The sequence below is a fragment of the Phyllobates terribilis genome, unplaced genomic scaffold (assembly GCF_046119375.1).
Source record: "Phyllobates terribilis strain yellow unplaced genomic scaffold, ASM4611937v1 Scaffold_12__6_contigs__length_324123572, whole genome shotgun sequence".
Lineage (NCBI taxonomy): Eukaryota > Metazoa > Chordata > Amphibia > Anura > Dendrobatidae > Phyllobates > Phyllobates terribilis.
Genome location: NW_027362772.1, coordinates 45,260,932 through 45,288,378, shown reverse-complemented (window position 1 = coordinate 45,288,378; position 27,447 = coordinate 45,260,932). Strand labels below are relative to the sequence as shown.

The 27,447-nt window shown below is 46.4% G+C and overlaps 1 protein-coding gene across 2 annotated transcripts in view; it reads right to left on the bottom strand.

Annotated features, from left to right (window-relative positions):
* Positions 1-27,447, bottom strand: part of LOC141172015 (sulfotransferase 2B1-like) — a 292,410-nt gene that overhangs the window by 126,158 nt on the left and 138,805 nt on the right. For both annotated transcript variants that reach the window (XM_073655786.1, XM_073655787.1), the window contains exons 4-6: positions 3,828-3,954; positions 3,652-3,746; positions 739-919 (exon numbers count right to left, since the gene is read on the bottom strand). In XM_073655786.1, the coding sequence (XP_073511887.1) occupies positions 739-919; positions 3,652-3,746; positions 3,828-3,954 (403 nt within the window). The remainder of the gene's footprint in view (positions 1-738; positions 920-3,651; positions 3,747-3,827; positions 3,955-27,447) is intronic.

Here is a 27,447-nt window from a genome sequence, read left to right as displayed (position 1 = left end):
AGACTAGAAGGTCTCCCCTTTGCCCTTTCCCTAGAGTCTGGGCTCCATTTCCATTTTCCCTTTGTGTTGCACTAAGTCTTTCCCACACTTGGCATGACACTTACTGGCACAATAGTGTGTTGTTAAATATATTTACCACTTTTAAAAGATAGAAATAATAATCTTGTTTTAATTTATCCCTCAATTATGATCTGTTTACACTCTGGGTAATTTGGTACTTTGTTTTCTGCTAAAGAGGTTTTTTTTTAATCTTTCTGATCAATTTTTCCTCAACACCTTTTGCTTGCACATTTTAGACCAGTAACTATTTTTAAACTCTTGACATCTTTGGAAGCCTGAAACAGATAATGGAAGCTCATAAAGTTGAACATATGAACAGCAAATCAATTTCACATTAAAGTGCATATGTTCAGACTTTTTAGTGTTTACTTTTTTTTTCAGGCAGGTTATAGAGCATATCCACATCTGTTAACCACTTCATGGCTTTTGAAAATTGAAGAAATTAAAACAAGTTACATAAGGTCGAACCTATGAACAAAGAGTCATTTTGACATTGCTGCTCATAAATTAAACAAGTTCCAGGCGAGCGATGTTCACCAGATGAAGATGCTTTGTGCTCATGCCTTCAGTCTGACTTTCTAGTAGATGGCATGATAGAGAGTGCCTAGTGCAGAATGAATGCAAAATATGGCCTTGACTACACTTATTTTTTTTCTCAATATGGTCTTCAGTTTTTACCTTTTCTCATAAATGGGCTTATCTCTTGATCCATGAAACCAGGTGGCAAGAGAGTGAAATTAGCCATATTGTTCTGTTTCATTCTCTTAAAGGAAGCATTTTCCACCACAGAGTCCACTGCTTCGTCATCTAACTCCTTTCCAAGAAATTTGCAAATCTTAATCACGCTTCCTCGTAGGTCCTGTTGCCAATTAAGAAAATTCAATATTTAGCATAATAATATGCGGCATGAAATTAAATATTTACGCTTCTACTTTATGGTGAGACCACACACTGCGACTGGTCACATGAGGCCAAAACTCTGCTCATGCTGTTTGCCAATTGCTGCATAATTTTATTAAAAAATAGTGTAGTCATTGGCCACCCACGGCTGGTAGGAGCCTGAATGCACGAATAGCCATAGAGTGTAGCTGCATCCTAAGACTGCACTTGCATCTTACAAGTTACTTCCCTCATTACTACATGTCTAGATGTATTCTAGCTCTGCTCCATGAGGGAATGCAATGATGTAATACCTCAATTATTCAGATTATCTAACTGAATTCTGAAAACTATTTCCATCTTCATTAGGGATGAGTGGAACCATGGAAGTTCTGGTTCTGGTACCCAACCAAACATTAGTTCTCTCTCTTTATTTCTCTCTTTCACTCTCTCCAGACTCCCAAAATGTAAAATGGACTTCCAGGAGAAGTCTATGTTCAGAGTTCAGCATAGGAGACTAGATGTCCGGTATGAACTGCAAACTTTTCAGTTCGGGTTTGCTCATCTCTAATCTGCATCATCATAGGTTCATGCAACAGCTTTGTTTCTCATTTTTCAGATTGGTTGATGCACAATTCAAAGTTATATTGAGGTATTGTGTCAACCAGAGAAATTGAAATCTAAAAGTTTTTTTAATGAAATGTCATTTCAAGGACGACAGAAAGAGAAAAATCTGGGAATTTAAATTGATAGGAATGTTCAATTCCTTGACAACATGACTCAATGTAACACCTGGATTTATGACTCACTACATGGACACAATTCAATCCTCCAACAGATGGACTGCAGATAATTAAACATTCCCATGGCCTCTCCATTTGCAACAAAACCCCCTAATTTGATCTCCTTGATTTATCAGTAAGAGTCATCACCCCTTACACCTCATGAACAAATGTCTTGCTGTAACATCTCTTAAATGTTGTGCCTTTTGTTTTATCAATTCATTTGTAATATTGCCTGAAGAACGAGCCTGTGTGCTCTGAAAGCTTGCATATATATATATAAATATATATTTTTCTGGTTAGCCAATAAAGGTATCACTCCGAGAATACTTTTGTCATTTTTTGGGCATAAAAGTATTTACTTTAGATTGGTTGCAAATTTGCTAGGAATTAGATTTATGGAGATTTTGTTACATTGGGTATAGAATGAATACTAGTAGCAAGAGCCAAAATACCAGCAATAAAAATGCATAACTTGAGTTGCATTCACTTTTGAAAATTAATCAACACTTTTTTGTTTTGAGGATGGTGGCAGAGATCAATGATTATGATTATGGGACAACTTCTTAAATATGTTTTTTTTTTTTTTTTATTAAAACCACACTGAGTAAAAGGAGTCGCCCATGACTATTGATCATGATAAGACGGCCATCGGACTTTGACTCTTTTGATTAGCTGACGCCAAAGACTTAAAATGCAGGGAATCATAGGCATATAGAGAGAACCTGTTGGTATGATTTTGTAATGGAAAGTAAGAGGTGTAGTGGTGAAGAAATATGCTTTGTTGGCTTTTTCAGTGACTTCCGTCCTCTGTTTGAAATCTGTGTGTCACAATGCTGTTGCCTGACAACCCGGGACCAGGGGTCCTATCCTGTACTTAACACTAGGGGTGCCCTATCTATCCCTGTTCCCCAGATTACTTGAGATGGCAAAGAGGCTGGGGCCATGTACCTTGCTGTTCTCCTGAATCAGCCATTATCTGTCCTCTCCCTCACCCAAGGAAGTGGGGAGTAATAGTGTATGTGAATACACCAACATGACAAACAAGGGGCGACATAGAGAGATAAAAATGACATGCCAAACGCACAAAATATGCACTTACAGACAACAGCGGGAAACACCAAAGGAATTGGGAAGGTAAACAAAAATAGAAGAGGATGGGACTATACATACAGCCAAAACACTAAGCAACAGTCAAAGAACAACTCTCCTTAAATGCTTCTACCAAACACCGACACCTTCACTCCACCCCTCACCAGGCAGTAAAAGACTTAACACTGGCAATCCCAGATTGCCAGAGCAAAGACTATCTGGGAGAGAGGAGTAGCTGATACTGCTCAGCTGAGAACTTCTAGAAGGAAGTTGCAGAGACTCAAAACTGAGCAGATTAAGTCCTGCAATGCTGAAAGAAACTAGCACCGTTTAATAAGAAGGAGAAGTGCTCGTATTCAATGCAGGAGTGCGTGAACACAGACACTGTGGTCTTCTGATGCTCCTCTGTTGCAGTAAACCCTTAACACTCTACTTCAAAAAGAGGAAGCAGGCAAAGGGGCATGAGAATCACAGAGAGGGAGGAGGAAAAGACCCAGGGCACAGTCTGGCCCCTGTGCACAGAAATCTAATTATCAGAAAACTTCAAATGGTAATTAAAGAAGAACAATAAAAGTGGATTTCTTCACTAAAGCTATCAATTTTACAGAGCTATTACAGCCTTGTATTTCCTTTACATTACAAAATCTTGCTAATAGGTTCTCTTTAATCACCACTTGGATGATATAACATCCATTCTCCTGATATTTGGGTTTTGAAAAGGTAAGATTTAAATCTACTATATTTTAAACCTCTTCCATGATGTTTATTCCTGTACTTAAAATGGATATTTATAAGACTGTTTCCTCTACACATCAATAATTTCATATTAAAGATTTACCTTCTGAAGATCTTCATAGGTGTGAAACATAAAGTTATCTTTTCCCAGCATTTCCATCCATCCCTTGACATGATTAAACCAAGATCCATATGGCACTGTAATGGATAGAATATGAAAGCTGAGAGGATGCTTATAACCGACAATTTTGTACGCTTACATTAATTTTAATTACTTACCGTTATCAGTTAAGAATTCTTTTAGAAAACGGTCCATACTTTCTGGATGTTTGTAGACTGTACTCATTATTGAATAATAATAAAGGGACACTGCAGCATCTTTAGGATCTCTGATTGTATATATGACCTAAAACAAACATTTCAAAAGCAAGAAATGAAAAATGCATATTGTTATATGATTATTTATACAATTTTATGCTTGGCTATTTACTTTAAGGATGTGTTTCCTCTCTAAATGAAGGGATTGGATTTGATTCAAAATGGTGTCAAAATTAAATTAATCCACCCCAGAGGGTTGAAGATAGGGGTGATAAAATATATCTTTCTATAAATAAATGATTCCTAAATAATATAATGTGAGGTTTTCCTTTTGCAGAACCTACAGGCAACACTGGATCATGACAGTTTAAAAAAGAACAAAACAGGAACTGATGCCAGTTATAAAATAGATAGTTGAGTTGTGATATTTTGCACACCTTCATACTGTAATGATTCCATCCATTAGTATGTCTGTGCAGAGACGGACACCTCAGTTGTTCAGTCTGGTGCGGGGGCATGCTGAGCTGTCTGTGCTTTTATTGACAGCTTGCCTGTCCAATCTGAGACTGGGAGGTGCAGAGCTCTCACCAAATTCTGCCTGTTCTCTTGATTACTCAGCTATTTATCTTAGCTGGCAGTCCCAGATAATTGTCAGCCATAGCTTCAGCTCTGTCCGGATTCTTTTCCCAGTGCATAGTGCCTTGCTTATTGATCTATCGCTGCCTTGACCTTGGACCCTTTTCTGACCATCCATTTGTCTAATCCTTCTTCTCTGACCTACTATAATCCCGGCATTTTGACCTTGGATTGTTACTTGACTGCTCCTTTTTGTCTTCCATCTGTTTCATGGCTATTAACCTCAGACTATTTGACTATCCCAACTCACGTTTTGTCCATGAGAAGTGACTAGCATCACATTATGGCTGACCAATATGTTTTTCTTTTTTACCAGTATAATGCAGGCACTTCACTAAATAAGGGGAGTGCCTCTGACTGTGGTGCCTCTCCCCACAGGCCATGGCGTTTGGTGGTCCCCTCTGCTGCCGCTTACTGGCCAGAGAGAAATGGGAAGACCCCAAAGAGACCAATAAAGTAACAGGGACGGCTGGCACAAGCCATCCCATAGGTATATATACCTAGAGACTTCCCAACCTCCTTCTTTTTCCCTGTGGTCCCGGAATTGCCTGTCGGAAGCTCTGCTACATCGAGAATTCAGGTCAGCTAATGGAGGTCCTGTGGGCTGGGTTAACACAGGCAAGCGCTGTCTACAAGCCCTCATTTCTGGGTTCAGCGCTCATCCCCCTAGCCGCAGCGCTCAACCCTCGAGTTCCCTAGCCCCCCCCGCTACTCGTGCTCTCTACCGCCGCAACAACCTATCCATGCCGCATCCAAACACTATCGCCCCACACCCACACCACTCACAGTCCTGTCGTTCTCTCTCATCTTAACCGCTCCACACAGCTCCCAACTGTCCCCACATGCGGCCCTCCCGCCTCCCACGTGGGTCTCAGGCTCACCGCAGCCTCCCACACCCCCACCATCCGGCATCTCAAGCAGCTTCTTCTTACGCAGCGGCATCCCCAGCGACCAGCACGGTGGCCGCTCCAGGCCCACAGGCGCCGCATAAACGGGCAGAGGACACCACAACCCCCAACGCCGACCTCACCTCTCCTGCTCCTCAGCTGCGGTGGCACATCCTGGAGAGCAGTGGTCCAGCAGGCAGTCCCGCCCTCCACAGTGTTTCAGGCAGAGCACGCCACAGTCAGGAAGCCCTCCCATAAGCTGCCGCCTACACTGCACAAAATCTTCGCCCCCTCCATTGCAGCACATTACAGAGGCCTAGGCAGGGCAGAACGCTGGCTGGGAATGCTTGGCCAGGCACTGTGGCTTCCCTCCCGCTCAGCTATCCACCCTAACAAAAGCCACCAATAAAAATAAAAGTAAAAAGAAATGTCTCCAAATCAGCACACTCAACAACACCTCACCAGCCTGCATGGCAGGGGACGAATTTAACCCCATGCCCCCTGAAATGACAGCAGCCCTGCCCCATCCAATCACCTAAGCAGCAATGTGCCCTTTACACCCCCCAACTTGTGACAATTGGTACTCACATGCCCCGACAGGATACCCGCAAGTGAACCACCCCTGACGGAGAGGTACACGACAGGCACACTCGCCACATTTACTATAAAGAAACTTCCACATTCTCACAGATACGTCACAGGCGATCACCCCGGCGAGGGAAGCGGTCAGCACATTGACGGCAGAGATCAGCATCCCAACAGGAGGAGTCACAGATCTCAGTCCTCTAGGTGGCGCTCTCCATCTTCACCATCCGAGATGTCGAGCAGATCGGCGAGCCCTTACAACCGGTCGCATCGATCCTGTCTTTGGGGGGACAGAAGCGAGACAAGGGCACCCTCTAGAACTTCCAGCCTGCTCCAGTCACAGACATCACGCAGGACTTCAAGTCGAGGCACGCCACATACCTCAAATGATACTGGTGCCAGAGGTCCTCCATTAGTCGGAGTTCCTCCTCCAGCCGTAGGCACCGGTGAGTGCGGCATAACAGGAACGGGAAATAGCAACATTTACTTGATAGTGGTCCTTAAGGCCCTAGTGGACCAACTATTCATGCCACCAGGCACAGTAAATAATACTACGAAAGGGACACCGCCATTAGCAGGCGTGCACAAAGATGCATTAATTTGTGGGATTAGCCCTTTGGGATCACACATAGATGAGGAAACCAAAAAAAATTATGAAATAATGAGTACATCGACAGATGGTCACTCATATCAGCTGACCAGCATATTATCGACAAAGAGAGAAAGATAGCCAACAGACAAAAGGTTGCAAATACAGTGAGCAACTGGTTACAAGTGTTCTCTGTGATGGGTTGCATTATGGGCCAAAAGCATCTGGAACGTTGTTCGGAACTCTTCATATACCAAGATATGGTGTACAATTCATACAAAGCCCATGGCAGTTCTGCATGGTGTCACTACGACGAAGAGTTCCGGAGGCGGTTGACCCTGCAAACACAGCTGGGCTGGGGGGTAAAAGCAACCAACGTCTGGCTGCGAATGATGTTGTCACAAAAGCACCATCTCTTTCAAACAGCGGCTATGGGACAACAGACAACAGCAGACCAAAATTCAGTGGTTGTACATAGACCAGGGGCCTGGTGGCAGAATAACAAGGGACACTGTCATTTTTTTGGATTATGCAGAATCAAACACGAATGCTCAGCCTGTGGGGGAGCCCACCCCATGGCAAGATGTTCTCACCGGACAAGCTAAGTACCAACAAAACTCCCACAGTCAGAATCCAAGGACCCCGGTGAGTGTAACCGCGACGGGCCTCTGGTTTGACCGATATCCTAAAAAAGACTTTCTGCCAATTGGGTTTCATCATCATCATCATCCACCTCTTGCGACAGTAATTACACTTTCCTACCATCGCCTTCATGTGACCGTGGCTGCACAAATATTTTGCAATCATTACACGCGTTCTCCTCTTGACTCGCTTGAAGCTGGCCAGGCTAGATGACCGAATCTACAAATGGAAAAGTGAACAGCTCTTCTGAGTGTCCAACTGTGGGATCAGTTGTCTCCGGACACTTGTCATGGTGGGAGGAGGGAGGATTAGGGTGAGGAATATATGCGGTCCAGACTCAAGGCTACTGAGACTTGATCGGGAGGTGATGGCAAAGTGACTGGAAGCATTATCTGCTATCCAACCAACAACCTTTTGACACTGTTCTGGGTTCAATAGTGGTGTGATGTGGTCCCCTAGGAATTGGGACAGGAAGGTCAAGAGACAAGTTGTGGGTGTTTGTTGTGGGACAATTTCAGTTTGCTCACAGTCACATTCTCGGCCTCTGCATACACCATTACCATCAGGTCCACTTCTCCATTCCTTGCCATGCACCTTGCTCGTTTTAAATGGAGGACAATATTTTCCATGTTCACTAAAAATGGCTGATTTTGGAACGCAGTTATATGTGAGATATGTCTGACAGAGAACCATGGTTTTAAATAGCAGGCCTGTAGTTTACTAATACTATTCTTCACAGAGACCTAGTGTGAACAGCTTGATCAACACACTCCAAAAAAATGGAAATGGAGGCCAATATTTACCCCGTTCACTTCAAATTTCTGGATTTTTATCGCTATAATATGGAAAAGATCTGTCTGTATTCCGCAGTGCTAACAGGCAAATGGAGCATAAAAATGGTGTACTCTGGATTGCTTTTTAAGAAAAAAAACAGGATTAATATAAAAAAATATTTGCCCTGGCCCCTGATACCTGGGGCTATGTCTACAAATATTTGTCACAGCAGGATCAATCAGAAGTTGAACATGCAATTAACCCTCTTGTGCTGTATCATGCACTGCATGCCTTGGTTTTTAAGAAAATAACCAGGATCAAGATAATAAAAAAATTGTTCTGACCTGGCCCCTGATATCTGGGGCTATGTCTACAAATATTTGTAAGAACAGCAGCGGCAGACAGGACGTTTAATGTACCCTCTTGCATTGTATGCGCTGCAATCTGCCACATACCCTGCCTGCCTGCCTAACTCCTGATATCACCACTGAATATATGCAGCTGGATTTGTCCTCAGAAGAACTGTTAGTTCAGATGCATATATATATATATATATATATATATATATATATATATATATATATATATATATAATATATATACATATGTATATTGTGGAATACCTATACTAACTATAAACAAGCAAATCTCTCCCAGACCCAGCAGCAGCTCTCCCTACTCTGCCTGTTTCTGGGGTAAACTGTGACGAGCATAGCGGCGCCAGGTCTTCTATAGACCTGATGATGCTGTGTGGCCATCCAATCACTGTAACATGACTATGGCATTACAGTGCATGGTAAGCAATCTAAAGAGCGCCAAACATGCAGGGTGGGGACCCATGTTCCCGCCCAAGCAACCCGGAAATACTTGCCGAGCTCCAAGAATAGTGTTGAGCGAGCATGCTCGACACTGCTCGGTACTCGCCCGAGCATCTCACTACTCGGGATGTTCGGCGAGCACCAAGAATTTCCGGGTTACTCGGGCGGGAGCTCAGGTCTCTGCCCTGCACATTTGGCGCTCCTTACAGAACCAATGAAAATGCAGGGATTGCCAGTCAGTTACTGTAATGCCGCAGCCATGTTGTTTGTGGGCATTACAGTGATTTGATGTCCGCACAGCATCACCTTGAGTATTTAAAACCGGGCGCCGCCATCTTGGACACAGTCGCTCCGGATCAGACAGTGTAGGGAGAGTGCTGCTGAGCTAGGGAGAGATTTATACTGTGAAATAGTTAGTGTAGGGTCTCTAAAGCCTGCCAAATAAAACAAACAGTCCTTCTCAGGACTAATATCCATCCCAGATATCAGGCAGGCAGGCGACACAGTGGTTATACCAACAAACACTGCATTACAGTCCTGTGTGCTCCTGCTCATCAAATTGCTAGACTTATCCCCAGGTCTTAGGGGCCTGGAAAAATCCTTTTTTTTTCATCTAAATCCTGTTGTTTTTTTCCTCAGTCAGACTGTACAAATACGCGTCTTATTAACCTTTTGGTATCCCCCCCCCCCCAAAAAAAAAAATTGAGTGTCTGTAAATGTTCAGACACAAATATATCTGTTTAAAAGAGTCTGGTGTAGGCCAGATAACTAGAACTGTACTTTTCCTCTTCCACGGTTCAAATCTGGGAGTTATCAACCTGCTTGCCTTTTTTCCATAAAAAAAAGCAGTTTGAGTGTGTCGCTGATTGTTCAGACACAAATATATCTATTTTAACAAGTCTGGTATACACCAGGAAATTATAACTGTGGTTTTGCAGTTCCACGGTTCAAATCTCTGTATTATCCACTTTTTTGTCTTTTTTCCATAAAAAAAAAAAAACATTTTCAGTGTCTCGCTGACTGTTTAGACACCAATATATCTGTTTTAAAGAGTCTGGTGTAGGCCAGATAACCAGACCTGTGTTTTTCCTCTTCCACGGTTCATATCTGGGTGTTATCAACCTGCTTGCCTTTTTTCCATAAAAAAAAAACATTTTGAGTGTGTCGCTGATTGTTCAGACACAAATATAAATATTTTAACAAGTCTGGTATACACCAGGAAATTATAACTGTGGTTTTGCAGTTCCACGGTTCAAATCTCTGTATTATCCACTTTTTTGGCTTTTTTCCATAAAAAAAAAACATTTTCAGTGTCTTGCTGACTGTTCAGACACCAATATATCAGTTTAAAAGAGTCTGGAGTAGGCCAGATAACTGGCGTGAAGACGGAATCCTTCCGCAACCTTATGGCGGTGGCCATCCCTTGGTACTCGGTCCCCAGCTGACACTATTTTGCCTGGTGTGCCATCCCCGCACTACACAAGCATGTGTCCCAAAACATCTGCCATGCCCTCAACAACGCAGTTACTGGGAGAGTCCATCTGACAACGGACACGTGGACAAGTGCTTGTGGCCAGGGACCGTACATCTCCCTGACGGCACACTGAGTAAACATAGTGGAAGCCGAGACTCAGTCGGACCTTGGGACCGAACACATCCACCCCACACCGAGGATTGCGGGCCCTATGTCAGTCAGAGTTTCCCCCACAGTGTACAGCACGTGCGCATCATCCGCCTCCTCATGTTCAGCCTCCATCTCAGAATATCACCATAGCAGTTACAAGCTGGAAGCACTGCAGTACTGCCTCAGCCAAGCAGCAACAGGCTGTGCTGAAACTCAAAAGCTTAGGTGATAAGCCTCACACTGCTTGTGAGTTGTGGACAGCTGTGAAAGAGCAGGCAGATCTGTGTCTGAGACCGCTGAATCTACATCCAGGCATGGTCGTGTGTGACAATGGCCTTAACGTTTTGGTGGCTCTGAGGAGAGGCGAGATCACACACGTACCATGCCTGGCTCATGTGCTTAACCTCGTGGTTCAGCGGTTTCTTAAATCTTACCCCAAGTTGCCAGATCTGTTCATCAAATTACGCCACCTGAAAGCTCATTTTCGGAAGTCGGCTACAGCTTCCGCCGCTTTTGCTGTGTTGCAGCAGCGTTTGCAGCTTCCGGCACACCGACTGGTGTTTGATGTCCCCACACATTGGAACTCTACCCTCCACATGTTGCTAAGGATTTGTGAGCAGAAGAGAGCAGTTGTGGAGTACCAGATGCAACAAGGCCGTCTATATTGAGGTCAGACTCCACACATAAGACCTCAGGAGTGGACCTGGATGTCTGACATATGTACCATCCTGATAAACTTTGAGGAGTCCACCAAGATAGTGAGTGGCGATGACGTCATCATTAGCGTCAGCATCCCACTTGTCTGTCTTGCAACGCTCTCTGCAGAGAATTAAAGAGGAGGCATTGCAGCCAGAGTATAATGAGATGGATCAAGAAGCCATAGCAGGCGATTACACACAGCCCAGCCTCATCTCATCCCAACGTGCATTGGGGTACAATGAGGTAGAGGAGGAGGAGGAGGAGGAGGAAGACCAGGAGCTGGTATTATGCGCTGCAGATGGTAGTACCTGTACAACTGTCATACCGTCGGTTCAGCGTGGGTGGCCTGAGGACAGGGGGAGGAGGAGAAGGAAGAGAGCATGGTCAGTCATCATCTTGGTGAGGACACAGAAGTCTTGCCTGTTACCAGTCTGGCACGCATGGCTGACTTTATGTTACGCTGCCTTAACCGTGACCCTCGCGTTGTCAAAATGTTGGGTGACAGTCATTACTGGATGGTGACACTTTTAGACTCCTGCTACAAGGAGAACTTTCACTCTCTTATTCCTAAGGTGGAGAGGTCTACAAAAATGTGGTAGTACCAGTAGGCCCTTGCTGCAGAACTGTTAAACAAATTCCCATCTGAACACGCTAGTGGCAGAGGTCACAGTTCGTTGCCCAACCAAGGCGTACAGGCAAGAGAGACGCAACTCCAATCCAGCAGAGGCAGGAGAACACTGTCAACGTTCTAGGACAGTTTTCTGAGACCCGCCCAGCTTACAGGCCCTGAGGCGTCGGGTACTCTCACAAGGAGTGGAAATTCAAAAGATGGTGAGAGAGTACCTTGCCGACCGTACAAGCATCCTCTGTGATTCCTCTGTGCCTTTAAATTATTGGGTATCCAAGCTGGACGCTTGCAATGAACTTGCTCAATGCGCCTTGGAGGTCCTGGCCTGCCCTGCCGCTAGCGTGTTTTCAGAGCGTGTTTTTAGTGTCGCTGGGGGAATTATAACTGATAAGCGCACTCGCCTGTCAACTGACAATGCTGACAAGCTGACCCTTATCAAAATAAACAAGGTCTGGATTGGGCCAGACTTCTCATCACCACCAAATGACAGTAGTAACGTAAAGTCAAATCCACTGTGTTATTTCAGGAGGTGTATTCCCATGCACCGCTTCACACCCACAAATGAGTATACGCTTCCTCATTTCGGCTGTTTTTGCTCTTCTCCTTATCCTCAGCCTCCACAACCACTATACCACCAGGGTGACCGTGTTGCCAGCATTGCAAGTTCTTTCGTCCAACTTTTTGGCAGCATTTGCTTGGAAGGCATAGGCAAAGACTATGGGAGACCCACTCCCCAATAATGGAAATAATGTTTTTAATATGCTGTACTGCATGGTTTTTGTAAGGGGCATTAAAACCATCTTCTTAAGCTACTGTGACCTCCACTTCTCTACCACGGGGCATTGATATTGTCTTTTTATTCCATTGCGACCTTCACCACTCTTCCAATGGGCATTGATATTGTCTTTTCATTCCACTGTGACCTCCACCACTCTTTCAAGGGGCATTAAAATCGTCTTGTTAAGATGCTGTGACTCCCACGTCTCTTCCACGGGGCATTGATATTGTCTTTTTATTCTACTGCAACATCCACCACTCTTCCAAGGGGCATTAAAACCATCTTGTTAAGCTACTGTGACCTCCATGTCTCTTCCACGGGGCATTGATTTTGTCTTTTTATTCCATTGCGACCTCCACCACTCTTCCAAGGGGTATTGATATTGTCTTTTTATTCCACTGAGACCTCCACCACTCTTCCAAGAAGCATTAAAACCGTCTTGTTAAGCTACTGTGACCTGCACATCTCTTCCACGGGCATTGATATTGTCTTTTTATTCCACTGCGACCTCCACCACTCTTCCATAGGGCATTTATATTGTCTTTTTATTCCACTGCGACCTCCACCACTTTTCCAAGGGGCATTGATATTGTCTTTTTATTCCACTGCGTCTTCCACCACTCTTCCATGGGGCATTGATATTGTCTTTCAATTCCAGTACGACCTCCACCACTCTCCCAAGGGGCATTAAAACCGTCTTGTTAAGCTACTGTGACCTCCACATCTCTTCCACGGGGCATTGATATTGTCTTTTTATTCCACTGCAACCTCCACTACTCTTCCAAGGGGCATTGATATTGTCTTTTTTCTCCACTCCGACCTCCACCACTCTTCCAAGGGGCATTAAAACCATCTTGTTAAGCTACTGTGACCTTTACGTCTCTTCCACAGGGCATTGATATTGTCTTTTTATTCCACTGCGACCTCCCCCACTCTTCCATGGGGCATTGATATTGTCTTTTTATTCCACTGCGACCTCCACCACTATTCCAAGGGGCATTAAAACCATCTTGTTAAGCTACTGTGACCTCCATGACTCTTCCAACGGGCATTGCATTTCCTCCTAATTTTAGTCAGCTTTTTCTTTTCAATGCATAGGCGAACACTAACGGAGACCCACTACCCAATAATGAGCAGAAGGCTTTTAGTATTCTGTAATCCACGTCTATTTCAAGGGGCATTGCAGTTCCTCATAATTTTTGGAAAGCCTTCCATTCACTGCTTAGGCCAACAGTGTACAGGAGACCCAGTTGCTATAAATGGAAAAAAACAGTTTAGTTAAGTCCCTCCGACCTCCATGTCACTACCAAGGGGCATTGGAGTGCTTCGAAGTTTTTAGTAGGCATTGCACTCACTGTAAGCCCTATAACTGTGTAGCCAAACCGCTCCTTTTGGTACAGAAATATATCCTACAAGACATGTGTGGTTGACTTGCCTGATATTGATGTGAATAGTCCCTGTTCCTCCTGCTCTTTCTCCTTTGCCACCACCTCATCCATCATTCATCACCTGAAGCTTTGTTTTAACGGGAGTCATAGAACTGGGATAGTAGCAGGAAAACATCCAGCAATCCTCGGAGGAGGTAGGATATGCGCCAAAACGCTGACCACCTCAGGCCTAGCCGGTACTACATATACAGTGCCTACAAGTAGTATTCAACCCCCTGCAGATTTAGCTGGTTGACACATGCGGAATTAACTTGGCATTGTGACATTTGTACTGTAGATCAGCCTGGAAGTGGGAAATGCACTGCAGCAAATATTGTTTTTGTTTTTTTTTTTGTTTTTTTTTTAAAACGTTAAAAGTTAATTCAGAGTGTCATTTATTATTCAACCCCTCAAACCACAAGAATTCAGTTTGGTCCCCCTAAAGTATTAAGAAGCAGTTCAGGCACCAAGAATAATAAGCTTCACATGTGTGGATTAAAGATCTCTTTTGCCAGCCTTTTCTGACTATTTAAGACCCTCCCCAAACTTGTGAACAGCACTTAGACATGGTCAACATGGGAAAGACAAAGGAGCATTCCAAGGCCATCAGAGACAAGATCGTGGAGTGTCACAAGGCTGGCAAGGGGTACAAAACCCTTTCCAAGGAGTTGGGCCTACCTGTCTCCACTGTTGGGAGCATCATCCGTAAGTGGAAGGCTTATGGAACTACTGTTAGCCTTCCACGGCCTGGACAGCCTTTGAAAGTGTCCTCCCGTGCCGAGGCCAGGCTTGTCCGAAGAGTCAAGGCTAACACAAGGACAACAAGGAAGGAGCTCCGGGAAGATCTCATGGCAGTGGGGACATTGGTTTTGGTCAATACCATAAGTAACGTACTCCACCGCAATGGTCTCCGTTCCAGACGAGCCCGTAAGGTAGCTTTACTTTCAAAGCGTCATGTCAAGGCTCGTCTACAGTTTGCTCATGATCACTTGGGGGACTCTGAGACAGACTGGTTCAAGGTTCTATGGTCTGATGAGACCAAGATCGAGATCTTTGGTGCCAACCACACACGTGACGTTTGGAGACTGGATGGCACTGCATACGACCCCAAGAATACCATCCCTACAGTCAAGCATGGTGGTGGCAGCATCATGCTGTGGGGCTGTTTCTCAGCCAAGGGGCCTGGCCATCTGGTCCGCATCCATGGGAAGATGGATAGCACGGCCTACCTGGAGATTTTGGCCAAGAACCTCCGCTCCTCCATCAAGGATCTTAAGATGGGTCGTAATTTCATCTTCCAACAAGACAACGACCCAAAGCACACAGCCAAGAAAACCAAGGCCTGGTTCAAGAGGGAAAAAGTCAAGGTGTTGGAGTGGCCTAGTCAGTCTCCTGACCTTAACCCAATTGAAAACTTGTGGAAGGAGCTCAAGAATAAAGTCCACATGAGACACCCAAAGAACCTAGATAACTTGGAGAAGATCTGCATGGAGGAGTGGGCCAACATAACTCCACAGACCTGTGCCGGCCTGATCAGGTCTTATAAAAGATGATTATTAGCTGTAATTGCAAACAAGGGTTATTCCACAAAATATTAAACATAGGGGTTGAATAATAATTGACCCACACTTTTATGTTTAAAATTTAATAAAATTCAACTGAGCAACATAACTTTTGGGTTTGTAAGATTTATGCTTCTGTTCATAAATCCTACTCTCGTTTGCAGTTTGAAGGCTCTAACTTATTTGCATCTTATCAAACCAGCTAAATCTGCAGGGGGTTGAATACTACTTGTAGGCACTGTATGTGCTTGCATTCCAAGGAACAGAAAGCTAAGGAGATGGATGGCCTCATGATCATGAATAATTTACTCGTTGTGTAGGAGACCAACGACTGTTGCTGTCTACCTTCTGAACTTTGGGTTGAAGAATGATTGACCCAGGACCCACAATCCTCTATGTCTGGAGGATGTGTTCCATCCCAGTGTCCAACTGAGTCCCGGCTTCCACAATATTAACCCAGTGTTAAGGCGTCAGTGAGATGGACCATCCCTGGCCACATTCACTTGTCCACGTGTTTGTGGTTAGGCTGTCCTTCCCACTAAATGCACTGGGGAGGGCACAGGTAATGTTTTGGTATGCGCGTTTATGTATAAGGCGCACCGGGACAAATAGTAGTGGCTGGGGACCGTTTATGGACACCTGGTCACTCCCTGGCAGCTGGGGACCAAGTGTGGACACTAGGCCGCTGGGCGGCTGGGGACTGAGTATGGATATTAGGCCACCGACGCAGCCATGACATGGTGGCTGGCGTCTGCCTCCACAAGCCTAAAAGGCCTCATTTCAAATGCAAGTAAGCTAGCAGTATGGTATTGCAGCCTGGGGGTGGGTGCGTGGAAGGCTGCACACTTACGCTTGCATTCCAAGAAAACAAAGCAGATGCTGACTTATATCATCATCATCATACTCCTCACCTTGACACTCTCAACTCCCCTGATGGAGAAGCCAGGGCCCACCGGAGGAGTCTGGTTGTCTGGTGGGCTCGGCCAATGCTGCCCTAAAGCAGGCCAGGCTAAGAAAAGTATGGGAAAGTTACCGGGACACATAGGGGCATCTGGGGACTGAGTATGGACACCCAGCTGCCCCCTGGTGGCTGGGGACCAAGCGTGGACACCCGGCCGCCGGGAGCTGGGGACTGAGTATGGATACCAGGTTGCCGACGCAGCCATGACGTGGCGGCCAGATTCTGCCTCCACATGCCTAAAAGGCCCAATTTCAAGAGCAAGCAAGCAAGCAGTATGGTATTGCAGCCTGGGGGTGGGTGGGTGGCAGATAAGGTTGTAAAATGTTAAAATTACATTTCCCGGTGAATGCATTTGTCACGGTTGAAAGCAATACAAAAGTGCAAAAACTCATAAAAAATGCTACTTGTGAACATAGCCCAAGGTGTGGAGGAATATTTTTATTTTTGGTTATTTATTTTACCTTATACACAAGTCTTTACCCTGGAAAGGATGTTCCTTAACATATTTAACAGGAAAGCAGTTTCAGTTTCGTTTTTTAACGTTTTATTGTAAGCCTGTAAAAGTAGCTTAATACCTCTGACCACGTTGTTGGCAGCAGTGACCTGGTGGTCAGAAATGCTTCCTGGGGCGATCCCCATGCTTTCCCCATGTCATTTGAGCACTGTCACTATCGTTTTGGGCACTTTTTAGGCTTTCTACAGACTTACGAGGTTGCCGCTGCAAAAATGCTCGGGTCTCCCATAGACTAACAGTGGGCTCGTTGCTCGGGTCGAGTACCCGAGTATCACGGTGAGCTCAGCCTGAGATTTGAGCACCCGAGCATTTTAGTGCTCACTCAACACTAGTCGGGCGAGTTCTGAGTAGTGGCGAGCACGTTCGTTCATTACTGCTGCTGTCAATTACTGGATGACTCTGAACCTGCCATGTTATTTCTCCTGTGATGTCCAGTCGCAGACTGTTATTTATAGAAGAGACTGATTTTTATTTTTTTTTAACTATGTACAATAATACTGTAGTATTGATGTGCATATTATAAGTAATCAAATCAAGCAGTCATTGGTTCAAGTTCCCCAAAGGACTAAAAAATAAATTAAGTATTGCAGTGTACAAATAAAGTTTTTAAAAATATTAAAAAGGTGCTTGTCATGTCCCCAAATGCTCTTAACCTGCAGATATGGGGTTAATCTGCAGCTTAATAGTGTGATAAAGCTGCTCAGACACAGTAATAAAAGCCCTGCTATTAGAAGGAAACAAAATTTATTCCTCCTAGCAGCTACTGGCTTTCAGTCATAGAGAAGCGTCTGACACGGCTTCAGTCACTGTTCTCTACATACAGTTATGGCAGAAATTCTTGGCACCCTTGAAATTTTTCCTTGAAATGTCGGGTGGCATTTCTTTGGAGAGCCGCACAGCCCTCCATGTGCTCGCCAGACTGCCATTAGGTACCGAGATGAGATCCTCAGACCCCTTGTGAGGCCATATGCTGGTGCGGTTGGCCCTGGGTTACTACTAATGCAGGACAATACCAGTCCTCATGTGGCTGGAGTGTGTCAGCAGTTCCTGCAAGATGAAGGCATTGAAGCTATGGACTGGCCCGCCCGTTCTCCAGACCTGAATCCGATTAAGCACATCTGGGACATCATGTCTCGCTCCATCCACCAACGTCACGTTGCACCACAGACTGTCCAGGAGTTGGCGGATGCTTTAGTCCAGGTCTGAGAGGAGATCCCACAGGAGATCATCGGCAGGAGCATGCCCAGGCATTGTAGGGAGGTCTGGGAATACAGCCCCCAGGTTGGCAGACAGGCAAGAACAGAACAGGACCTGGCACATCTGAGGCAAGGAGCCCTCTGAAGGTAAGAGTTGCTCAGGCACCAGCTTCAGGGTGGAGCTGGTTTAAATATCCAGTGACAGACAGCAATAGGCTGGAGACGCATTAGAGGTGTGAACACAGCAGCTACAAGAAACAGGAAGTAACCGGGCCGCCGCCCTAAGCAGTCAGGACAGGGACAAGCAGACAGCAAGAACAGAAACCAGGCTGGCAGACTGGACTGAAGATTAAGTTTACAATCTTGCATAGTGGGAGATGGTGCACTATGCAAGTACGCCACCAGGTACCCCACGGCCCTGCGGGCGTGTCACTTCTCCCCGGCTCCTGTGGTGGCTGACGTGCAGACCCTAGATAATCACCCTTCTGCAGACCTACGCCTTCAGGTCCAGGAGCTGACCAAAAGTGTGGCTACACTAACCAAAACTGTGCAGGCCATGCAAGTGTCTCCAAAGGAAAGAATCTAACTGGCTTCCAGTCCAGATGACATCCCGTGGCGATGGCAGAGAAGAATTCCACCGACAAGAGGGAGAGACAGCGATTGTTACAGTCAGAACGGACAACCTATCTGCCGCCGCTGTCAAAAGCTGGGGCACCTCGCAAGATTCTGCAATTTAAACGAGCAACCCATGGGGCAGAGGGTCAACCCCAAGGAGCAAGACGACCAGGCCCACAAAGCTGGCAAGACAAGTATATGGGAGGACGACTGGTCCTACATGTCGTGCTTGATGACATCCCGATGAACGCGTTACTGGACACTGGTTCCCAGGTGACAACGATGCCATGTTTCCTTTTTAAACGATACTGGGCTGATTCAGACTTTACCCGCAGTCCGGATGAACACTTTAACATCTATGCCAGCAATGGTCAGCCCTTGCCTCAGGTGGGGTATAAAGAGGTGACCGTAAAGGTTGGCCGAGTAGAACTGCCATCACAAGGGATGATTATTGTAGATATTGATCGACGAGAAAGCCATCCTATGATAACCTTAGGTACCAATGTGATAGAGAATTGTCTTGGGGAAATTATTGTTTTGCTGCAACAGGTCGCAGAGACTGCCAGTTCTACTAAGCAGCGAGTTCTGCAGAAGGAGATCAAAGCCCTGATGCAGAGACAACAGGAAGAGTTGTCTGGTGGAGGAGTCGGCAGTGTCAGAGTGAGTGATGGTAATATGGTGTCAGGCTGCTATAGGTCTCAGTGGTCAAGATTATCAGGCCCTGGTAGAACTCGTCTACTCTGATAGTAGGCCCACCATCTTGATAGCCAGGGGGGTAGTCGATGTCTGCAAGGTGTGAGTACCGATGCGCATCCTGAATTGTGGGGAGAGGTCCAGTTACCGCGATATACCACCCTTGCTAAGCTGTTCACTGTCAGTAACAACGCAATAAAGGCAGTGGAATCCTTACCTTCGTCCGAACAGGCAGAAGACAATGGCTCCAAGGGGCAGACGGAGGATTGGTGTCAGAAGCTACAAGTGGGCACTGACTCCACCCCTTTGCACCAAAAGCATGGGGTGTACCGGTTGGTCCAAGAACATGAGCGAGTCTTTAGCAAACACCCACTAGACTTTGGGCAGGTAAAAGGGATCCAACATCATATCCCCACAGGAGACCATCTGCCCAATAAAGAGAGGTACCGGCCTGTACCCCCAGCTCACTATCAATGTGCCAAGGGAATGTTACGGGAGATGAATCAGATAATCAGAGATAGTTGTAGCCCTTGGGCAGCTCCATTAGTCCTCATTAGAAAAAAAGATGGTACAATGAGGATGTGTGTTGATTATCGGCAGATTAACCGCATTACACATAAGGACGCCTACCCTTACCCAGAATTGAGGAATCATTAGCTGCACTGAGATCCGATAACTATTTCTCCACTTTAGATCTCACCAGTGGGTACTGGCAGGTTCCCGTGGCAGAGGCGGACAGATAGAAGACCGCGTTTACGACACCAATGGGCCTCTGTGAGTTAAACTGCATGCCATTCGGGGTTTAAAACACCGCGGGAACATTCCAGCAGTTAATAAAGTGTTGCCTAGGACACAAAAACTTTGAAGCCGTTCTGCTGTACCTGGACGAACTAATTGTCTACTCAAAGACATACGAAGACCAACTGGAGCACCTTGCCGAGGTGTTCAAGGCCTTATCGGGTTTTGGCCTGAAAGTAAAAGACATCCAAGTGCCACCTGTTGAAGCCCAAGGTGCAGTATGTAGGCCATGTTATAAGCACCAAAGGTGTAGCACCAGCCCTGAAAAAGTCACCGTGATCAAGGACTGGCCAAGACACTCCCCATCAAAGAAGTAAACAGACGTCGGTCTTCATATCAAAGATCGGGTTGCCAGGCCACCAGTCAATACATTGTGCCTATCACCCATATGCCTACTCAAATTAGCATGAAAAAACCCAGAGGATTAACGAGTATATATGGCATAAAATATATTTTTATTTATAATTTATTAAGTTACATCTATAAACATTCATTAGATATTTAATCTCAAAATTTCAATCAAGGTAGGAAAAAGTGCAATGTGCTGGGAAAAGCCATTACATCACACTGGCAGTTCGTTTCAACTAAACTCAGGAATATGAGGCCAGTCAAAAGCTGAAGTGCCAATCATAAGATAGTATACATCAATTCTGCATTATATCGATCAAATAGATACTACTTACCACTAAATATAATGGGGGAACATGTAGGGGACCGCAATGAGTGGTATCCCGGCAGAAACAGAGCCCCAATGCGCGTTTTGACGCTAAAGCTTCAGGCTTTCTCAAGAGGCAGTACCGTGGTAACATTTCAGCGGTTAATGGAGTGTTGCCTAGGACACAAAAACTTTGAAACCGTTCTGCTGTACCTGGACGAAGTAATCATCTACTCAAAGACATACGAAGACCACCTGGAGCATCTGGCCTAGGTGTTCAAGGCCTTATCCGGTTTTGGCCTGAGAGTAAAGCCCTCCAAGTGCCACCTGTTGAAGCCCAAGGTGCAGTACGTAGGCCATGTGATAAGCGCCGAAGGTGTAGCACCAGACCCTGAAAAAGTCACCGTGATCAAGGACTGGCCAAGACCCTCCACTATCAAAGAAGTGTGGCAGTTCCTCGGGCTGGTAGGCTACTACAGGAGATTCATCAAGGGTTTCACCAAGATAGCAGCACCCATGTAGGACCTCTTAGTGGGCCAGTCCAAGAAGGCCAAGAACCTGAATCTTCCATTCAAGTGGAGTAAAAAAGAAGAAGAATCCTTCACTCATCTGAAGGTGGCTCTTACAGGAGACGAAGTCCTTGCTTACCCCGACTATGGCCAACCGTTTATACACTATACGGATGCCAGCAACGTGGGATTCGGAGCTGTGCTATCCCAGGTACAGCAGGGCAGAGAGAGAGTGATTGCCTATGCCAACAGGAAGCTCCTTTCCACAGAAAGGAACCCCGACAACTATAGTTCCTTAAATTTGGCGTTTTTAGCCATAATCTAGGCTGTAACAGAGCACTTTAAACACTACCTGGCTTCAGCGACATTTACAATTTTCACAGACAATAATCAGCTGACTCACCTTGAAACGGCAAAGCTAGGTGCGCTGGAGCAGTGATGGATGGCCTGGCTGTCCACCTACGGCTGTCCACCTATCAAGTATCGGGCGGGGCATAAAAACGCTAATGCTCATGCGCTGTCCAGGATGCCCAACTTACCAGATGGGGGAGAAGACCCGGAAGAGCCGGAGGAGATAGAGCTACCGGCTTTGCATCATCACGGGGTGACCCAGTGCTCCCACTGTGTGAGGAATAATAGTGTTGCCAACAGAGAGGCCACGTTTAACCCATTGCCCCACCATGGATGGACAGAGACGCAGGATAGCGACCCGGCTGTCCACCTAGTAAAGGAGTTGCTGACACAAGCTGACTCGCACCTTGTCCAGATGCTCCACAGCAGACCCAACAGTTGTGGAAGGAGAAGAGCAAGCTGTTCATCTATGAGGGAAAGCTGTGTCGGAGAAGCATCAACTCTCAGACACACGAACTGGTCTGGCAGGTGGTAGTCCCGAAGCGGGATGCGCCAATGGTCTTAGAGGCGTACCATGATGGAGCAGGACACTTTGGGTGGAAGTAGTTGGAAGTCCTGCTACGTGAGCGATTCTACTGGGCTGGCATGAGGAACGCAATCGAGAGACGGTGTCGAGAATGTGGTCCATGCAACCTGAGATGGAAAGACCATGATAGCAAGAGGGCTCCCCTGCAGCCCATAATCACCAAACAACCACTTGAATTGGTAGCCTTTGACCACATGAAGCTAGCCCCAAGCCGGTCAGGCTATGTCTACGCTCTCACCATAGTAGACCGCTACTCCCGGTTCCTGGTAGTAGTGGCAGTGAAGGATCAGACGGCTAAGACGGCAGCCAAAGCGTTTCAACAACACTTTTGTCGCCCACACGGTTACCCTGAATGAGTGCTTACCGACCAAGGCCCGGCCTTTGAGGCAGAAGTGTTTCAGGAATTCTGTAACTTGTACGGCTGCAAGAAAATAAGGACGCCGCCGTATCATCCCCAGACCAACGGGTTGTGCGAGAAAATGAAACTGGTGGTAATAGACCTGTTGAAGACATTGCCCCTTGAAGATCGTAGCCTGTGGCAAGAGAAGTTACCGGATTTGGTAGACCTAAATAACCACATCCCGGTGAACTCCACCATCTGTACACCCGCCTACCTGATGAGGGCAAGACCTGGCAAGTTACCCATTGACTTTGACATGGGAGTTTTAACATGGGAGACGACATCACCAGGTGCAGATTGGGATACGGAGCGGCAGCAGCAATACCGCAAGGTGCAAGAATGTGTAGAGAGAAGTTTGTCCCAGGCAAGAGAGACGCAGGAGAGAACTTATAATCAGCACGCACTTGCAGTTCCCTTATCACCTGGAGAACAGGTATTCAAAAGGAAGAGATGAGTTCACTAATTAGATGATCAGTGGGAGGTTGAGCCATACACAGTCTTACCTTCAAATTTCAACAACACCAAGGTATGCCTCATCAGTAAAGATGGAGGAGAGACTTCGGCGGCAGTCTCAAGAGACCACCTGAAGATATGCCCTGATCAATTGAGACACCAAGAGGAAGACCAAAACAGCCCCCAGCACACAGAAAAGGTGGAAGAGACGGTTCAAACCATCCTTGGAGAATTTCCCCGGTCTTGGACGAAGGAAACCAAGCAATCGTGGTACCTGTCCTGACCTTTCACCAAGTAGCCTTACCGGAAGCCACAGAGACACAAGATACAGCAGAGACCTTAGGTCCTCGTGGAGACCAGACGGCCTCAGAAATAGATGCCACAACCGTAGAGGAACAAGTGAATCCACCCCCTGCTAGTGGTGAATCTGTCGTGCCCATGGTGAGTCAAAGAGGTCGTAGAAGACTACCAAGCCTACCAGTGTTACGTCAGACTAACCGTAGTGTAGTCCATATTGCTCCCACCACACCAGCGGTAGATACTAGAGACCCGGGTAAGTCATTGGCAATAAATGTACTGTGTAGATCAACCCGTAGTACCAGAGGTCAGCTCCCTGCCCGTTATAGGGACAAAGGTGTAATAAGATAATAGTGTATAGTATATAATTGCAACCGTTAAGCATGAGAGCCTACAGTGACTTCCTATAAGAACTTTTAAGCAATCGTGAGTGTATATAGTTATTATATTTATGGACAAATGGACCACAGGACTAGATGTGGTCAGAACAATGTTGAGTTAGGTTAATTGTTGGCCTTGAAAATAAACCGCAGGCGTGGCCATAAACAAGGCCCACCGACAGAGTGCCCTGTAGCCACACCCCGGTACCATACACAAAGTGTGTTGAGGCAGTTCCCACCAACCAACCTTCAAGTACCTGGAAAAATACAATTCCTGGATAGTGGCGTAAAGACTAAGTGCCGCAATGACTGCTCCCAATTTTTGTTTGTTTTTTGTTGTTCTGCAATTTTTGCCTTTTTGAGACTTTGCACATTTTTTGGAATATAAATCGTTATTGTTTTTAATTGTTTAACTCTAAAGGTTGTCCTCAGTCAGTGAGTACTGAATTTAACTTGGGGGGAATGTGGCACCCCAGGAGTCCGGATGCCACATTGGCATTGCCTCCCTCACAGGGGGTGATGCCATGCCTAGAAGCAAGGAGGGGTCCACTTATCAGGTGACACCAGCATCCAACACATTTCCTGACCCCAGACCAGAAAGGGGAGCTCTAACCCTCTTTCAGGGAACTTTCCCCTTCAAACTGGAGCCTGAAGGCAGGGTTTTAGAAGAAGTCAGTTGGAGACAGGAGAGTGATGAGGAGAACCTGGGGAAGGGAGCTGTGACCAAGCTCTCCCCAGAGAAAAGCGCAAGAAACAGGACACTGGAGTCCTTGGTTGTTCGGGTACTAAAGTCCCGACACCTAAATCCGGAGCGCAGGAGATTGCAGGTCTCCTAGCCCCACCAAACGCCCGGCAGCTCAGTAGCATACTAGGGCCACGAAGGAGTTACACCTGCAAAGGGTTCGAGCTGCCTGCCATACGGGTGAGGATTTAATGATTGTTCAGGAATCAGGGCCGCAGCATAGCTTTAAGTAGTGGGCCAAAGAAGATAGCGCAGATGGAAGGCCTACAACTCCACCTGGCGAGGTGAATCCCCAAATTGCTCCTAAGCCACCTGAATCTCCATCACCAGCTATTACCAGTGCCCCGGTCTGCACCATCAAACCTCAAGTAAAGGTAGAGGAAACTGCCATTCTATTGTTGTCTGGTCATTATCTGGGCCCTCAGCCCTCCACTACACTGTCCATGCCGACAGCATCTACCTTTTCAAATCACCATATACTGCCCTGGAGTTTAGCTCTCCCCGTGGAGAGCTGAACTATCTTTGCTGCGTCACATCAGCCCCAGTGGATCTGCATCGCAGTGGTGGCCCCATATAGCCACATACCACGTGTGGCGTCACGAACATTATCCTTAAATCTTTATTTCCCCAGTTGACTGTTCTTTATTTTACTGCCCTGGGCCATGGACCAGGTCACTGCCACCTTGATTACCCCAATACAGGACCGGCCCGGCTACCGAGTACCCCACGGCCCAGGGGGCTCGTCACTACCTGCACAGCTGTCATACCGTCTGTTAAGCGTGGATGGTCTGAGGTCAGGGAGGAGGAGGAGATTATGGTCAGTCATCCTCTTGGTGAGGACACAGAAGTCTTGTCTGTTAGCAGTCTGGCAAACATGGCTGAGTTTATTTTACGCTGCATTTCCCATGACCCTCGTGTTCTCAAAATTTTGGGTGACAGTCATTACTTGTTGGTGACACTCCTAGACCCATGCTACAAGGAGAACTTTCTATCTCTTATTCCCGAGGTGGACAAGTCTACTAAAATGAGGAAGTACCAAAAGGCCCATGTTGCGGAATTATTTGAAAAAATTCCCATCTGAAAATGCTGGCGGAGGAGGTCACAGTTTGCTGGACAGCCAAGGAGTACAGGCGAGAGAGCCACAAATGCAATTCAGCAGAGGCAATGGAACACTGTCAAAGTTCTGGGACAGTTTTCTCCTACCCTCCCATCACTCAGGCCATGAGGCATCGGGTACTCTCACAAGGCGTTCAAAGTTTCGGAAGATGGTGAGGGAGTACTTTGCCGACCGTACCAACGTCCTCTGTGATTCCTCTGTGCCTTATAATTATTGTGTATCAAAGCAGGACACATGGCATGAATTGGCTCTCTACGCCTTGGAGGTCCTGGCCTGCCCTGCCGCTAGCATTTTGTTAGAGCGGCTTTTTAGCGCCACGGGTGGAATTATAACCGATAGGTGCATTCGCCTGTCAACTGAAAATGCTGACAGGCTGACTCTTATAAAAATGAACAAGGGCTAGATTGGGCCGGACTTCTCAACACCATCGAATTATAGTATCGTAACATAAACTCTAATGCAGCATCTTTTTTGGGGAGGTCTAACTCTATTCTCATGCACCTCTGTCTTCACACCAAGACATGGGTATACGCTTCCTGATTTTGTTTATTTGCACTAACATATCACAACCATATGTACCATATCAACATATCTGCGTATCTTGCAAGGGGCATTGGAGTCCCTTCAAATTTTTTGTCAGCTGTTGCTTCACTGCATAGGCAAATGTGAAGCCCAGCTGTGCTTGGTATCACAAATCCTAGAAGGGTGTATTGAAGGATTCCTCCACAAGAGGCCCCCATACCATTCACACATCTCCACCTTCCACCTCAGACCACCAGAGGGAGCTCCTTAGGGAGATACATAAGGGAATGTGGAGCCAGGCAGCCGTTAGTCTATTCTGGTATAGCAGTGAGTCCAGTGCAATCTGAGAAGAGTTACCTCAGAGGACAAAAGCCTGTTCCAGCTCCTGCATTCTATCCTGTAGTGGAGCTTTTCCAGATCAAGACTCGGTGTAGCTCAGTGAGGTGAGCTGTAGGTGTGCCGGCGCCATAAGATCGGTGAAGCACGGGCCGCTTCCATTAGTGTGAGTAGCCTATTGAGGGTCCGAGTAGACCGAAGGCGACATGTAGAGAGTTAGCTCATAGGGGGCAGAGGATCTTAACTAGCTCACCCCGAAGAAGAATTAGTTACCGCACACCGGGTCCGAAGCTTGCCGGGATCTCCACGACCCAGTAAGATAAACCAGAATCCCTGGAGGACTGCAGGTCCCAGGATCACTAAAGTGCTGATACGTACCAGAGCCAGGAGACACAAAGGCCCCGTAAGTCAGGAGCGTGCACTCCAAAAGAAGGCCCTACCACAAGGTCATCCAGCGCAGGACAGAGATAAAGTTAGGCCTAGCTCCAGGCAGGTCAGAAACTTACTACGCAGAAGTCAGAACCATGAGGCCCAAAACCTGCTCATTGGGGAGGATCTGGACATACACCCTTCACCCTACAGTGCTCCGGGGAGTGCCTGAATTTCCATCAGTAAAAGGTACTGAAGTGACTTTTGTGTCCATCCCTGTTCTTGCTCCGACTCGGCTGAGTCTCTTTGTCCTGCATCCCCGTTCCTATACTGCTATGAGGCCCAGCTCCACCTGTGGGGAGCTATACAATCAAGCTGCCTTATCATCGGCCTCAGTGGACTGCGCAGCGCTGGTGATCCTCACCAGAAGCCACAGGT